This window comes from Lepus europaeus, chromosome 3, assembly GCF_033115175.1.
Source record: "Lepus europaeus isolate LE1 chromosome 3, mLepTim1.pri, whole genome shotgun sequence".
Taxonomy (NCBI): Eukaryota; Metazoa; Chordata; class Mammalia; order Lagomorpha; family Leporidae; genus Lepus; species Lepus europaeus.
This window is the reverse complement of record NC_084829.1, coordinates 135,258,104-135,274,595: the sequence shown is the minus strand read 5'-3', so window position 1 is coordinate 135,274,595 and position 16,492 is coordinate 135,258,104. Positions and strand designations below refer to the sequence as shown.

Genomic DNA, 16,492 nt, shown 5'->3' with positions numbered 1-16,492 from the left:
CAAATGACCGAATGGATTCCACACTGTGTGTCCTGGGTACAGAGCATCCTCCCAACTTCAGGTACCTATTTCCTTGAATTCTCTTTGATCCTTGGCGTAAACTCCCCAGACCTTCCAGCTCAGGTCTGAGAAGCTCTGCTGTCCCGCCTTTAGGGAGAGAGCTTGCAGAAGCAGCCCGATGAGTGCAAAAGTGGCCTTTTCAGACATGACTTCTTCAGGTCCCTGGGTCACACTGTCAGTGGAGGAGGGAGGGCAAACCCTCTGCAGCGGTCACCTTTCTCACCTCTTTCCAGAAAGCCCTGGGGGCTGCGTGCCAAGGGAGGTCTGGCTGCTCACGCTGTGCTCCAATCTTCTCATTCCTGGGTACTGGGTATAGGTCTTGTCCAAACCAAATTAGCCTGCAAAGACTGGGCTTTGTGTCCGACCTACTTTCTGTGTGATTGTCACAGTAGAGAGTGATGCAGTTGTCAGAGAATTCAGTTAGAATGTGAAGAATTGGTTGGTAATGACCAAGGGCCAGAGACAGAGATGTCCAGCATGCTGCAAAGGCAGGTGTGACTTTTGGGTGCCCAGTGACTCAACAAGATGTACGGGAACTTGTGGGATTCTGTCCTCATGCAGCAAAGCAAAGGTTGCTTTTGCTTTTTCAGAGGTACTTTTTCTTTTTTATATAGATTTATTAGAAATGCAAAGTTCTAGAGAGAAAGAAAGGGATGAGGATAGAGCAATAGAGAGAGAGAGAGAGGAAGAGGGGGAGAGAGGGAGAGAGGAAGAGGGGGAGAGAGGAAGAGAGAGAGAAATTGAGAGAGAGAGAGATCTTCCATCCACTGGTTTACTCCCCCAAACAATGGCAACAGCCAGGGTTGGGCAGGCTGAAACCAGGAGCCAGGAGTTCCATGTATGTCTCTCAGTTGGATGACAGGGGCCCAAGTACCGGGCCTATCTTCTTTGCCTTTTCTGGTGTGTTAACAAAGACTGGATCAGAAGCGGAGCAGCCAGGACTTGAACTGGTGCTCATATGAGATGCTGGTGTCCCAGGTGGTAGTTTAATCTGCTGCACCACAGTGCCAGCTCCTTTGCTTCTCTGTTTACTCTCCTAGCATCTTCTCCAATCAGGCATTCTGGAGAATGTGGCTATGTGGCCTTCCAAGGATGTAAAGAGAGAGAATTCTGGAGTATTCACAGTGAGACCTGAGGAGGCACAGAAGTTCATAGTTCAACCTCCACTAAGGCAAGGCACCAGGCCTACATAGGGCCTGCTCTGACAGTTCCCTGTCCACTTTTCTCCGATTAAAAAGAAAAATTGACATACAGAGTGAGGGGTATCTCTGAGGTCTCAGCTAGTAAGTGTCAGATCATGCATTATCTCTTCTTCCTCATTAAATTTTCCAAAGGGGCTACATTCCCAGACCTCCAGTGGATGTCCGAAACTGTGGATGGTACTGAACCCTGAACACAGCACTGTGATACAGGGATGATCAGTCTGATAACCAATGTGGCTACTAAGTGATTAATAGATGGGTAGTGTATACAGCCCGGATACACTGTTCAAAGTATGATTTATGTCCCTGGTGGAATGGAGCAGGACAGCATGGGATTTTCGTCATGCTATTCAGAAGGATGTGCAATTTAAAACTTATTGATTTCTGGAATTTTCCATTTTATGTATTTGGACTTTGGTTGATCATGGGTAACTGAAATAACAGAAAGCAAAATCACAGAGAAGGGTGGATTCCAGTATCTTTGTCATTACCGTCATCACCAGCATCAGAGCTACAGCTGCTGATGTTCAAGAAAGGACTACTGGGATGAGTGTTTGGTCTAGAAGCTGAGTCACTGCTTGCGATACCTGATTTATTTTTAAAGATTTATTTTATTTAGTTGAACGAGTTACAGAGAGAGGTAGAGATAGAGAGGTCTTTCATCTGCTGGTTCACCCCCCAGGTGGCCGTAACAACCGAAGCTAAGCCGATCTAAAGTCAGGAGCCAGGAGCCTCTCACGGGTCTCCCACGCGGGTGCAGGGCCCAAGGACCTGGGCCATGCCTCTACTGCTTTCCCAGGCCATAGCAGAGCTGAACTGGAAGAAGAGCAGCCAGGACTAGAATTGGCGCCCATATGAGATTCCTGCACCTTAAGTCAGGGCTTTAACCCACTGCGCCACAGCACCAGCCCCGAGATACCTAGTTTCTATTTGTACTTCCTGGGTTTGACTCTCAAGCCTATTTCAATTCCAGTTTCTTTTTAAGGTTATACCCTGGGAGGCAGCAGGTGATTTCTCAAGTAGCTGAGTCTCTGCCACCCACGTGGGAGAGCTGGGTTGTTTTCCCAGCTCCTGCCCTTGTGGGCATTTGGGCAGTGAACCAGCAGGTGGGAGCAGTATCCCTCTCTCTCAAATAAATAAAATAAATAACTAAAACAAGACTTACTATGTGCCAGGCATTGTGTGAAATAATTTTTTATATACATTATTTTATTTAATGTTTGTAAGAGCCCTAAGTGACAGCATTAATCCTATTTTGCCAGATGGGGAAACCAAGGCATAGACCACTTAAAAGCTCCCAACTAGTAAGTGGAGAAACTGAGAGTTGAATACCTTAGTGTTCTCAAGACCACTCGTTTAACCTCTGTGCTTCAGTTTTATGTTCAAAGGCACTAAGTGTTAGCTATCCCTTATCATCGAAGGAAAAGTTTTATGATAGTAATTTCTTACTTTTGAAGCACATTACCAGACACAAGGGTTTTTTTTTTTTCTTCTTCAGATTTTACTGAAAATGCAGTCTGATGTTTTCTAGGATATAAATTCAATTTCGTGTGAGACACCTTATACATTAAACATTTTGATATATTCACAATTTGGACATGGACACATCCCTTCCTCTTTTATTTTCCTGAGATAAAGTGTGTGCAGTAGTCTGCCCTTGTCTGGGCTTTGCTTCCTGTGGTTTCAGTTAGCCGTGCTCAACCACAGCCTGCAAATACTGAAGGTATTTTAAGGGAGAAAGACCACATTCACATTACTTTTATTGCAGTACATTGCTATAACTTTCTATTTCATTATTAGCTATTGCTGTTAATCTCTTACTGTGCCTGATTTGCAAATTACATTTTATCACAGGTATGTATGGATAGAAAAAAGCCTGGGGCATGTAGGGTTCAGTTCTACCTGTGGTTGCTGACACCCATGGTTGTCTTAGAATGTGTCCCTTGGGGATAAGAGGGTGTTGTAATCGATTTAGATGTGATAAGCTAAAGCAAGAGCATGCCTCACACTGTTCTCGGTGTCTACACAAGTCCAGCACTGCTCCCAGGCAGCACGTCTAGAGACCTCTCCCAGGACTTCCCTTCTTACAGGTCACCCATTTTTGGAGTCGTTTAGTTAATGTGGGTGTGTGGTTTCAGAAGGATCAAGAGAGTAGGGGAAAGAGAAGTGCAGACCTAGTTTATTCTGTAGCCACACACTGGAATAGGGTAAGTTCTGGGAAAGCTTTGAGGTCCTTGTGGATGCTGGCGGAGAGGGTAGAGTGGAGGGGAATACAAATTGGTGCCAAATGCTGTGTTTTTAAAAAAGTCTTTAACTCTGTGGCTTATTAAGAATTCTGCAAACTGGAAGGAGATTAATAATAGAATAGCATTAGTTATTCTTTCACATGGCAAATGGACAAATATAGTTCTGCATTCACTGTGTTGTACAGAGGAGTCTTAATCTAATTCTGGGGCAGAATGCTCAGAGAGAGAACGGATAAGAAGGAATCTGAAACATTATTTCAAAACTGACCTGGCCTTTGATTTATTACTCAACTGCTGTTCTAGCCTTTAATATTGAGGACTATTTTTCTTCTGTTCTTATGCTTATAATACCCCTTTGGGTAGAATAATGTATCTATCATTGTGACTTCAGCAAGACTTCCGCATAAACATACATATACATACATAGTTATAATGAGTTATTTCTACAACCATTTATCTGTTGCTATCTCTGAGCCATGGGGTTAACTTATTATATAACTTATTTCCCATTATCATTAATTATATGTTACCTAGATGTATTTTCAGAGTATAACCAGTAATGAGACCAGAAATTAAGCATGATTATTCTAGAAGTACAACTATTGAGAGACATCCTGGCCTTTACCTAAATCTTACAAATCATTGACTTCTCATTTTCTATAATGGACATAGCTGCTTCAAATGGACAAAATATTCTTTTGTGTATTTAACTGCAAAATAGGCCCAAGTGTGAATTCTAGCTTTATTGTTTATTAGTGCTAGGAACCATTTTTCTACTTTCCAAGGCTCAATTATATCATCAGCAAATAGGGGATAATAATAGATAAAAATAGCTAATAGCATTGGGAGAGAATCAAGCACGAATGTAGGAAAAGCACTTTGCAGAGTGCCTGGCACTTAGACATTAAATAAATGACTTCCCTCTATGTAGGAGGGCTCAGTGCCCACATGATGGTTGGAGCAATTCTGCACTTGGGCTTAACAGCTGAGTGATGAGATAATGAATCCTAGGTTTCTTGGCCATGACCTTATGTCTCTTTCTGATGATTAGAAATACTGAATGTTCTGCTGCTTTGTGTGAAGCCGGAAGGTGACATGTTGCTAATTATGGTTTTTGCCCACCCAGGTCAGAAGTTACATTGAAAAAGCTCGTGCTGAAGGAGCTCAGATTCTGTGTGGGGAGGGCGTGGATAAGTTGAACCTGCCCCCCCAAAACCAGGCCGGCTACTTTATGCTTCCCACGGTGATAACAGACATTAAGGATGAATCCTGCTGCATGAAGGAGGAGATATTTGGCCCAGTGACGTGTGTCGTCCCCTTTGATAGTGAAGAGGAAGTGATTAAAAGAGCCAACAGTGTTAAATATGGCCTGGCAGCCACGGTGTGGTCAAGCAATGTGGGGCGCATCCACCGAGTGGCCAAGAAGCTGCAGGCCGGCTTGGTGTGGACCAACTGTTGGCTAATCAGAGAGCTGAACCTGCCTTTCGGAGGGATGAAAAGTTCTGGGGTAGGAAGGGAAGGACTCAAGGACTCCTATGACTTCTTCACTGAAATCAAAACCATCACTGTGAAACACTGATCTTCACCAGGGGAGACGTTGTTATGGCCCACGCTTGGCTGCGGGAAGTTGGTGGCTCCATGGGGTGAACGGGAAGCTGGCCTGACTTAGCCTTGCCCTGACTTGGCAGAATGTTATCTCCAGTTGATCCCTGGTATTTTGTGTTTTCACTTGCTAGTAAACATGTATATCCAGTGTGGACTCACAGAGGGCGAGACTTCCAAATAGGAAGGCACAAAAAGAAAGCCGAACAATCATCCCTTTCCTCCCGTATTTTGTCTTCACAGTTTTTTCATCATTTTGATTGAATTTTGGGGATTCCAGGTAATCAGATACCTTTACTATATGGTAAAAAAAAAAAAGTTGTACCGAGTCACAGACACATTGTTATCTCCTGCCTTTGGGGAGAATGTGGAGGTGGTCTCCTTGTCCACTGGTCACTAGCATGGCTAAGTGATGCCTGTACTTCATCATGTAGGCACTGTGAATGCCTATGGAATTTTTCAGAGAAAGCCTGCCTAGTAGACCCTGATAAATGTATTTTTATAAGGACAAAAAAATAAAATAAAATAACTACCACTTTGCTGAAAACTTGAAACAAGAGGAAATAGTTTGATCCATTCCTACTGTAAAGTCCAATCAGTTCCAGTTCTCAGAATGTGTATCTAATAAGGCTTATAATTTACCACTTCTAACAGAAACAATAAATGGTGAGCGATTTTAATAACCTATATGATATGTACCTTCCTCTTGAATTATCTTTTTTAAAATTTTTTTTTATTTGACAGATAGAATTAGACTGTGAGAGAGAGACAGGGAGAAAGGTCTTCCTTCCATTGGTTCACCCCACAAATGACCGCTACAGACGGCGCTGCGCCGATCCGAAGCCAGGAGCCAGGTGCTTCCTCCTGGTCTCCCATGCAGGTGCAGGGCCCAAGCACTTGGACCATCCTCCACTGCCTTCCTAGGCCACAGCAGAGAGCTGGACTGAAAGAGGAGCAACTGGGACAGAACCCAGCACCCCAACCGGGACTAGAACCCGGGGTACCGGCGCCACAGGCAGAGGATTAGCCTAGTGAGCCGCGGCACCAGCCAAGTTGTCTTTGTTCTTTAACTTGGGTGTTTCCTACCTTCATATTCTTTCATGATACTGGTTGTCTTTCTCTGTTTGTGTGTAGTACATCCTTAAGTACCATTTACAAAACTGGCTGGCTGGTGACAAATTCTTTCAATTTTTGCTTGTTTGGGAAGATTTTTATTTCACTTTCATTTATGAATGAGAGCTTTGCAGGGTAAAACATTCTGGGGTGGAAGATTTTTTTCTCTTAGAACCTGGACCATGTCTCTCAATTCTCCCCTGGCCTGTAGGGTTTCTGCTGAAAAGTCTAGTATCAATCTGATGACAATTCCTTAAAAGTGACCTGGCATTTCTTACTTGCAAATTTTAGGATATTCTCTCTATGTTTTACTTTTGAAAGTTTAACTATGATATATATTATTGGCAAGGATCTTTTCTGATCATGCCTATTTGGGGTTTATGTCCTTTTGTATTTGGATGTCCATATCTTTCTCCAAACTGGGAAAATTTTCTACTATTATTTCATTGAATATGTTTTTCAAGCCCTCTGTTTTTCCATTCATTTAAGAATTCCTAAGATCATATTTTGTCATTTGAAGTTATCCTATAGACCTAAACATCGTTTTTGTTCTCTTGATTTTTTTTTCTTCTTCTTCTTCTTTTTTTTTTTTTTTTTTATCCATTTCAAAAGACTGGTCTTCTAGGTTGGCTATTCTTTCTTCTGCCTGTTGTAAGGTCTTCCACTGTATTTTTTGTTTGACTTACTGAATACTTCATTTCCAATATTTCTATTTGGTTCTTTTTTAATACTTCTACCTCCCTTTGCTGAATTTTTTGTCCAGTTCATGTACTGAGATCCAAATTGCATTTAACTGTTTCTCTGCATATTTTGAGTAACCTTAAAATCATTCTTTGAATTCTTTTTCAGGGATTTTGTTAATCTCCCTGTCTTCACAGTCCAAAAGGAATGCATTACTGTGTTCCTTTTGAGGGGTCGTATTGCCTTCCTTCTTCATTTTTTTTGTGTTTCTACATTGATTTTTGTGCAGCTGAGTGGGCTCTTGTTTCTATCACTTCTGGAGTTATTGGACTTGGTTGTTGGAGGTGGAGGAGTGGTCCAAGGCTTACACTTGACCTCTAAGGATGTTTGCTAGTTGAGGCCAGGGAGCTGTGGCCACTATGTGTGGGTGGGTCAAGAGTCCAGACTGACATCCAAGACAGGTGTGGGGGTATCTCTGGTTACAGTTGGCGGGGGGAGAGGATGCTGGAGTCAGCTGGTATCTTTGCAGTCCCAGCTTTTCTCTGTGCCAGGGTGAAATAGCTGATTCACAGTTTAGAGTGAGGTCACAATGCCAGTGCACTTCACTCACCCAGGTGTGTGTACTGTCTGGAGTACTGACTCACTCTGCAGTGTGTCCCTGACTCCAATATGAGAGCCCTCCCCCGAGTGCCGGGATCTGGGCCTGCACTATGTCTCTCCAAATGGGCAGGTGCATGTGAACCCAGCAGCAACATGTGATTTTTTTCACATGGTGGAAGGAGATGTGGCATGGGAAAGAGGATGATTCTCAAATCCTATTCCCAGAGCACCAGGGGCTACTCCAAGTGCCAGTCCCCACTGTCTATCATAGCACAAAGCACTGTGTGGGCCTGGGCTCCAGAACTGCCACTGCCCTGATGGGTCCAGCTAGACCCTTGGGGCTCAGTCTGCCCTGAGAGAATGCAGGACTGTCTCAGAGGCCCCTGGAGATCTAATTGCTTTGGATTATCTTGGTGGAAGTGGAGGCAAACACTAAACTTCTCTACATGACCAAATTGAATCCAAAATGCAAGACGAATAAACTAGTTTTCTTTCTATTTTTAAAAAGGATTTATTTGTTTGTTTGAAAGGCAGAAATACAGAGAGGCAGAGGCAGAGGCAGAGAGAGAGAGAGAGAGAGAGAGAGAGAGAGAGAGATCCTCCATTTGTTGGTTCACTCCCCAGATGACCGCAATGGCCGGAGCCGTGCTGATCCGAAGCCAGGAGCCAGGAGCTTCTTCCAGGTCTCCCATGTGGGTGCAGGGGCCCAAGGACATGGGCCATCTTCTACTGCTTTCCCAGGCCATAGCAGAGAGCTGGATCACAAGTGGAGCAGCTGGGACTCAACCTGGTACCCATATGGGATACTGGGCACTACAGGTGGCAGCTTTACCTGCTATGCCACAGCGCTGGCCCCAAAGCTGTTTTTCTAAATTGCAAAAATGAACTATGCTACTTACCTATGCTCATCCACCAATAGACATTTTGTTAAAAATGATTACCAATCAATCAAAGCTTATCAAATATTTGATATAAGAAAAATACCAAGGTGCATAAAGAAACAGTTGACTGTGGGAGAAATAAGAAGAAAGGAGATAATAAAAAATTGAGTTAGTCTCCTCAGAGAGATGTCAGAGGGTACCACGTTCAGTAAGAAAAGGCTACTATTAAGAGGAGCAGGCCGGAACCGTGCAAGAGGTCTTAACAAATTAGACATTGCTTCCTTCAATAAAATTTCAGTTAACAGACTTCAGCAGAATTCAATAGAATTCTTTGGTGTAGCTCAAAACTGAACTAGCAACCTAAGAGATAAAGTGGGGAAAATAGGTGCAAATGTAGAGCGTGAGAGAAAGAGAAACTGTTGGAAGCTGGAGATGGAGAGTAGATTGAGAACTAATCTGAGGTGAGAAAACAAAGACCAAAGAGAGGAAGAGCAGTGAAGTAAACATCAGAGAACATTTCCACAAATGAAACAAAGACTTTTCAGATGGAAATTACCGTGTGCCAAGAAGCAGTCTGTTGAGATTTAAAAGTTCCCAGTGTGAAGCTTGCAGAGAAAATTGACAGAATACCTCTCCCCTAAGAAAGTATATGATTGTCATCACACTTTTCTTTAATAATATTTATGCTAGTGCACAGTGGGGCATGGTTTAAAAGTTTTCAGGGAAAATTCTTTTGAATGCAGGTTCTACAGTTTGCTAAAGTGTTCTTGAAGAGTAAAGACAAAACAATATAGTTAGTGATTCAAAATTTCCCCCATTTACCTTTCCTGGTATTGAAGTAGGCAATATAGGGAATATACGTATAGCAATATACATATAGCAATATACACAGTATAGCAAAAGGAAAAAACAAATCCAGCAAACAAAAGAACTGCTCACGGAAAAGAATGAAAAGAAATATGAAATTATCAGATGTAGAAAGGCCTAGCAAGCAACTAGCACAAATTAGAACAGGGAAGGTAAGAGTTACTGATTAAAGATTGTCTTTAATAGGAACATTGATTAAAAATATGTTTAGTATTCTGGAAGATCTTAGATATGTGAAATGGTTAAAGAGAATCAGAATATGCCTTCCTAAAATAAGCTGCTTTGGCATAATGATTATTTCGAGCTGAAGGCAATTAAGCCAGACAGAGTCTTTCCCCATAGTTCTAAAAGTATGTCATAAATGTCCCTTGCTAAGCTTTCCCCTTCTCTTGTACCAGGAAGAGAAATGAGACTGATTATCAAGAGAGATATGATACAGATTATCAAGAGAGAAGACATAAAAACTTTGATGCTAATATTTTAGTCTTTACATGCACAAAGGACTTCATATAAAATAAGACCCAAAGTGGCCGGCGCTGCGGCTCACTAGGCTAATCCTCCGCCTGGCGGCGCCGGCACACCAGGTTCTAGTCCTGGTCGGGGCGCCGGATTCTATCCCGGTTGCCCCTCTTCCAGTCCAGCCCTCTGCTGTGGCCCAGGAGTGCAGTGGAGGATGGCCCAAGTGCTTGGGCCCTGCACCTGCATGGGAGACCAGGAGAAGCACCTGGCTCCTGGCTTCGGATTAGCGCAGTGTGCCGGCCGCAGCACGCCAGCCGTGGCGGCCATTGTGGGGTGAACCAATGGCAAAGGAAGACCTTTCTCTCTGTCTCTCTCTCTCTTCTCACTGTCCACTCTGTCTGTTAAAAAAAAGAAAATAAAATAAGACCCAAAGAAACAACTACTCTTCCTCCCCCAGGGGTGGTGATGGTGGTATATACTATCTTAACAAAAGACAAAATATTGCGCAAAAAGGACAATGCAGTAGCAAAAAAGTTTGTGCTTATTAGGAAGGTAAAACATAAGAAGTTAGGTAATTGGGGGAATCTAATGGAAGATTTTTAAAAAACATTTAAAAAGGCTTTTTCTTTTAAAGATTTATTTATTTATTTGAAAGTCAAAGGAGCTGCACTGATCCAAAGCCAGGAGCCAGATTCTTCATGGTCTCCCACACAGGTGCAGAGGCCCAAGGATTTGGTCCATCTTCTACGGCTATTCTAGGCCATAGCAGAGAGCTGGATCGGAAGTGGAGCAGCCGGGACTCGAACTGGCACCCATGTGGGATGCCGGCACTCCAAGCGGTGGCTTTACCCACTAAGCCGCAGCGCCAGCCCCAAGCTGTGGGCTATTTAGCATGGATTGTTTATGCAGATGCAGTGCTGTCTCTATCTCCACTTGACTCTGAATAATAATTGTGTTACTATTCACATAATATATGAATAATCATAATCTTACTAGTATAACTTTCTTACTGGTTTTCAATTTTTGAAGTCAAGCTATAGATGAAGTACAGACAACTAGCTTAACCTTACAGGTCACCAGGTTAGTGATGGATTAGTCAACTGACAAGATGGGAGAAGGAGCAGGGTGAAGACCAAGGCTAGCTGCCGTGAACAATTTCCTCATCTTACAGAATAAGGAACAGGCCGATAGTGTCCGAAGCTGAAGAATCAGGAAATAGTAACTGAATGCATCTCATTTAAAGCTATGCATTTGGCCTTTAAACATCTTAAAATATTAATGTAATTAAGAGAGAGTGGAAGATGATATGCAGATGGGATGATGTAGGGTAAATGGATTAAATTTCACTCTTTTCAATGCAGGAAACTCATGCATATTATCAGTTGACAAGGCCAGAAATACAGATACACATAAGGGTTAGTTCCATGGTTTTGAAGACCTAAAACCAGAAGTATTTTAAAGTGTCTTCTTCTGGGGGAAAGAACTAAGGGTGGGGAGGGGCTGGCACTGTGGCGCAGCGGGTTAATGCCCTGGCCTGAAGCACCAGCATCCCAAATGGGCGCCGGTTTGAGACCTGGCTGCTCCATTTCCTGTCCAGCTCTTTGCTGTGGCCTGGGAAGGCAGTGGAGGATGGCCCAAGTCCTTGGGCCCCTGCACCCACGTGGGAGACCTGGAGGAAGCTCCTGGCTCCTGGCTTCGGATCAGCGCAGCTCTGGCCATTGCGGCCAACTGGGGAGTGAATCAATCTCTCTCTCTCTCTCTCTCTCTCTCTCTCTCTCTGCCTCTCCTCTCTCTGTGTAACTCTGACTTTCAAGTAAAATAAATAAATCTTTAAAAAAAGAACTAAGGGTGGGGAAGAGGGTATTTAGTATAATGGAGAGGGAGTCATTTTTCCTCTCGTTTGTATCATGAGGCAATATTTGAGTTATTTCTGCTTATTTTAACATGCTGTGATTATCCTTCTAAAATAATGCTATCCGTATTTAGAAGCTCTCCTACCGATGCTTTGCCTCAAACTTGAGAGTTGGGAAGGTTGTGCCCGTGTTCTCTCAGGTCTGAGATCACCTGGTACGTTGGGGAGGCCCAGTGCACTTGGACAGAGTCATCCTGCGGAGTGGACTCTGGGGAAGGCTGCCTGCCCTGGCCGTGGCCACAAGGGGGCGCTGTCCTCGAGTCCCACAGGCTGCCAAGCTGCTCAGCAGAGGGCCTGGCAGGACAGACTCTGTGGGCACCCGCCTCCCGCTGGGCTGATTCTTTCTCTCCTGCCGGGCACAGGGAAGGTGAAGGGTCTCCTGGGAAATTTCCCCCTGCCTCTGGGCGGGGCCTCCTGGATGTTCCCTTAAAGCACGGGCCCAGACCTATGGACGAAGCTTCCAAAGCCCTGATCCTTCCTTGCTTTGAGTCTGCGCATCTCCTGGGAATTTCCAGTGTCTTAGAGCTGCCTGCAGCTGACCGTGACCTCCAGTAACAGTGCCAGTGCACACGCTTGTCATCACCACGCTGAGCCCGCCGCCAAGGCTGTGATTGGCAGCTCTTCTGGGAAGAGCCGCATTTCCCACCACAGCTGGCTCCTCCTCAGGCGGAGGATGTGCCTTCCCCGCGTCTGATGCGGCTTTCCCTACCACCCCTCGTCCCGTCCCTCCTCCACATTCCCCAGTCCAGACTCTCCCTTGGAGATGGCCTTACGCGCTGACCACAGCTTGTAATTGCAGTTCGTTCCTGTATGACTCGAGAGTTTCCAACAGTGCACTCAAAACTGCTCCCTGGAAAGATTAAGGGCCGAGGAAGTCACTGAGTCATAACAGAATAGAGGGCCGGGGACCTTGGGGTCACCCTGTACAACTCTGGCCCCACTCCCAAGTAGACAGTTGAGGCACAGAAAGGTTGACTGGCTTGCCAAAGATTGCACAGCAAGAGGTGCCCCTAGGTGGAGGTGGAAAACTGAATGTTAGAACCCAGAGACACACATGGGCATTGAAGAGTTCGAGGTTTTCTGAGGGCAGTGAGAAATACAACAGTGATAAGTACTTTAGAGTCTTCCCTCCCCACCCAGAGTGAGCAGCTGGCCTTTATCTCCACTGGACAGGAGATGGGGGCCGGATACTAGTTACAGCTGTTGGAAATGAGTTTCTATGTGAAACAAAAGTACTTTATTTTAAATCCTTGAGCTTAGATATGGTGAATGGCCAATGCACGTGGAAACCTCTTCCCTGGGTGATTCTTTTTTTTTTTTTTAATTTTTATTTTTTTTTAATTTTTGACAGGCAGAGTGGACAGTAGAGAGAGAGACAGAGAGAAAGGTCTTCCTTTTGCCGTTGGTTCACCCTCCAATGGCCGCCGCGGTAGGTGCGCTGCAGCCGGCGCACCGTGCTGATCCGATGGCAGGAGCCAGGTGCTTCTCCTGGTCTCCCATGGGGTGCAGGGCCCAAGCACTTGGGCCATCCTCCACTGCACTCCCTAGCCACAGCAGAGAGCTGGCCTGGAAGAGGGGCAACCGGGACAGAATCTGGCACCCCAACAGGGACTAGAACCCGGTGTGCCGGCGCCACTAGGCGGAGGATTAGCCTATTGAGCCGCGGCGCCGGCCCCCTGGGTGATTCTAAAGTCAGACGGTACCCGTGTTGCCCAGCGGGCAGTCAGCTCCAATGCTGAGGAATGGGTGCACCAGCTCGAGAGCTGTGGGGCTCTGTGGCTCCAGGCACTGGTGCTCGGGTGGGAGCAGGTGCCCGCGTGGGGCATCAAATGCTGTCGCTGCAGCATCTTGGTGAGATGTCCACACACACACACACACACACAGCCCAGGCCTGCCGCCAGGAGATAAACAGCAGACCTTACAAACTGCTATGTAGGAGAAACCAGAGCATGTGAGAATCTTCCAGATAGGTACAGAAGTTGAAGGTCAGCTTATTTAGTTCTTCAGGGGATTTTTGAAAGTTTTCTGATGCCTGGAGTTCAACAAAATACAGAGTTTTGGAGTTCTTTCTGTGTTGATTTTAGGTACGTTAGGGGGAATTCACTCTCCTGCTGAATACGAGCAGTGATAAATCACTGAAAGGCAGTCTGGAGAGGTTATTTATAACTGGCCACCGGCCGGCCCTTGGGCTGAGTTAGTGGTCTGAGTTCAGGCTGAGTCTCCTCTTCGGGAGGGAAGTGATCCTGTCCCCACTGTCCCCGCGGAAGCAACACTAAGGCGCTGACTGGAGCGCTTACCCTGAGCCGAGCCGCCTGAACTCTGCCCTATTCCTGCCCTTTCTTCCTCTGATACCCTAGGCAGAGAGAGCGAGCGAGTTCACATCTCCCGGACAGTGTGTGCAGAAAATGGACTTCTCCCTTTCCTCAGGATGTATCCAGTGCATCCTAATCTAGAGAAAGAGCAGCTCCCTGAACTTTCAGGTTAGAAAGAACTGGACCAGAAAATCTCTTCTCCGGGTTCCAGGTTCCGGGTAGCTGTCCAAGATGATGAGTAGCGGGGAAGTGCCTGCAGGTCAGACTTCTCTCTCCCCGAACCTTTGCACTGTATTGTTTGCGGCAGGACTACAACCTCCCTGGGGCATGATAAGGTGAAAGTTGCTATTTCTGCCTTCCACTGCTAGCTTTAATTTGCTGCCATAAGCAAAGCCCTGGAGAGAGAGCTCCAGAAACCTGTATCACAGCAGTGATTACTGGGGCCTGCGGCAGGCTCACCCTCTCACTCACCTCTCTCTTGCGGAGGGGGGAACACACCTCCTATTGTCTTGGCAAATGCCTTTGGAAAACTGATTTCAATCTTGGCAGCAACAGATAGCTTTTTATATCCTGTCTTGATTGCCTCAGAGGTCGACCATAGAGCAAGTCACGTTTCATTTCCACATTCTGAAGGATCTTCAGGTGTCTCATTCTTGTTTTTAGTTTTTTAACAGCTCACATAATTTGAAACCCAGGTGAGTGTCATTTCTGTGTTCTGAACAAGAGCCCCGACACTCTTTTATTCTCCATAGAGTGCAAGATCCCGGAAGGCAGGGGTTGTTTTTCATATTGCTTGCATGCCGGAATTTGTCCTTACAGATCTGAGATTAGTGCCTGGCAGAACAGAGACTGCATAAAAATCAGCTGCACTGAATGTAATAAAAGGCTCTATATGAACTATTTCGAGTCCTGGGAAAATAACACCCTTGTTTACAATGAGGTGGAAACCAAGTTATAATCACTATTTCAGTTTGCTGTTTGCTGAGTTAGACCCACATCAATCAGAGTCTGATGCTGGGTGCTTGGCTTGGTGAAGAGTTGTGGGTCAGGTGGTGAGGAGTGGAGTCAGGGCCTTCAGACCACCACTCAGGCATGGATCAGATGCCAAACTTCATGTTGACCACAGACACAGAACCAACCCAGGAATAAAGAAAAACAAGAGGGGGGAAACAGCTGGAAGGTTTTTAGGAGCTTCAAGTAGACGTTGTGGGTGACGGGTCCAAAGCTCTGGCTCCAGGGAAGACTTCCGGCTCCAGGTGTTATCTCCTTGTTAATTGGCACGATCATCAGACCAGATGGCTTCTCTTTATAAAGAGAAATTCATTGCCTGAATGAGTTTCATCTAAAACACAGATCAGTAAATTGTCGGATTAGCCCATTTTCTGTTGCCAGCAACCCCACACATCACACCACGGGGCAAAGTGTAAAGAGAAGAGCTTTGTTTTGGCCTGAGGTGGAGGGAGTGCCTCCGGTGATGGCCTCCTGGGGGAGTTTGAGTGCTGAGAGTGGAATCTTCATCCAGCTGAGGTATGTAGCGGTGAATAGGGTCAGAGCTGCTGCCCCTGTGACTGGGCAGCCAGGGCCCTGTGAGCAGAGAGAGCGGAGGTTGCTGCGCTCCCTCCCTCTCACCATGGGATGCTCTGCAGGTGCACAGCTTCCATCTCCATGGCAAAGGAAAACTCCTCCTTCACTCTGTTGGGCTCCCCTCCTGCGCCCTTAGAACCAAGCTGATGGAAGACAGGTGAACGGGGAAAGGCCTACAAGTTCCAGTTTTCATTTTACATATATAAGGGTTCCACAGAAAACAAGTGAACACCCAAAGAAGTTGTCAGACTTGGGAGCTTCTGTACCATTTTACGCAGGGCGGTCAATGTGAAGAGGTGACTAACGGGAGAGGGGGCGGGGCCTCAGGGTGAATTGTGGGAGGGTGAGTATGTGGGGGAAACTGATGGAAGGCAGGGTTATTTAGCCAGGTTTGCTGGGCAGTCTCATCTCTAAGTCTGCGGATGAGGGTCCCTCTCCTCTCCTTCCTTTTAGGCAGAGAGGGGGAGGGCAGAGGGATCTTGTTGTGTCTGATTTTTCTCCAAAACTTTCAGCTCAAAACGCTCCAATGCATCATGTTTTGGGGAGGCCTATTCTGATCTCTTTCACCTCCTGTGTCTCCTATCTCATAAAGAAAAAACAACAACAACAACAACAACAAACACCCAAACACTGCAGTCTAAGTGAAGAAATGTTTGGGATGTCACAGGTGGGTGAGTATATTCTGGGGAACAACATTCATCATGCGAGGGCAAGGGACTGTGGATGCTGTGGGTGGGTGGAGCATCTGATTCCAGAAAGGTCCTCGGGTACATGGAGAGCAGACCATGAATCCAGGTAAATCCCAAGGACTGGTCCATACCGAGCCCTTGAGGGGTCCAGGCTCAACCTAGAACTGATATAAAGAAGGTGAGTCCCACCGGGGAGAGTGTGTGAACAGTGTCTGAAAAAGGAGTTGAGGGCCGGTGCCCCGTGGCTCAATAGGCTAATCCTCCACCTGCGGCGCCAGCACACT

The 16,492-nt window shown here is 45.8% G+C and overlaps 1 protein-coding gene across 1 annotated transcript in view; it reads left to right on the top strand.

The window, feature by feature from the left end:
• Positions 1-5,797, top strand: part of ALDH8A1 (aldehyde dehydrogenase 8 family member A1) — a 33,112-nt gene extending 27,315 nt beyond the window's left edge. The window contains exon 7 of the mRNA XM_062186806.1: positions 4,635-5,797. Coding sequence (XP_062042790.1) covers positions 4,635-5,087 — 453 coding nt within the window. The 3' untranslated portion in view covers positions 5,088-5,797. The remainder of the gene's footprint in view (positions 1-4,634) is intronic.
• Positions 5,798-16,492: the final 10,695 nt, after the last annotated feature.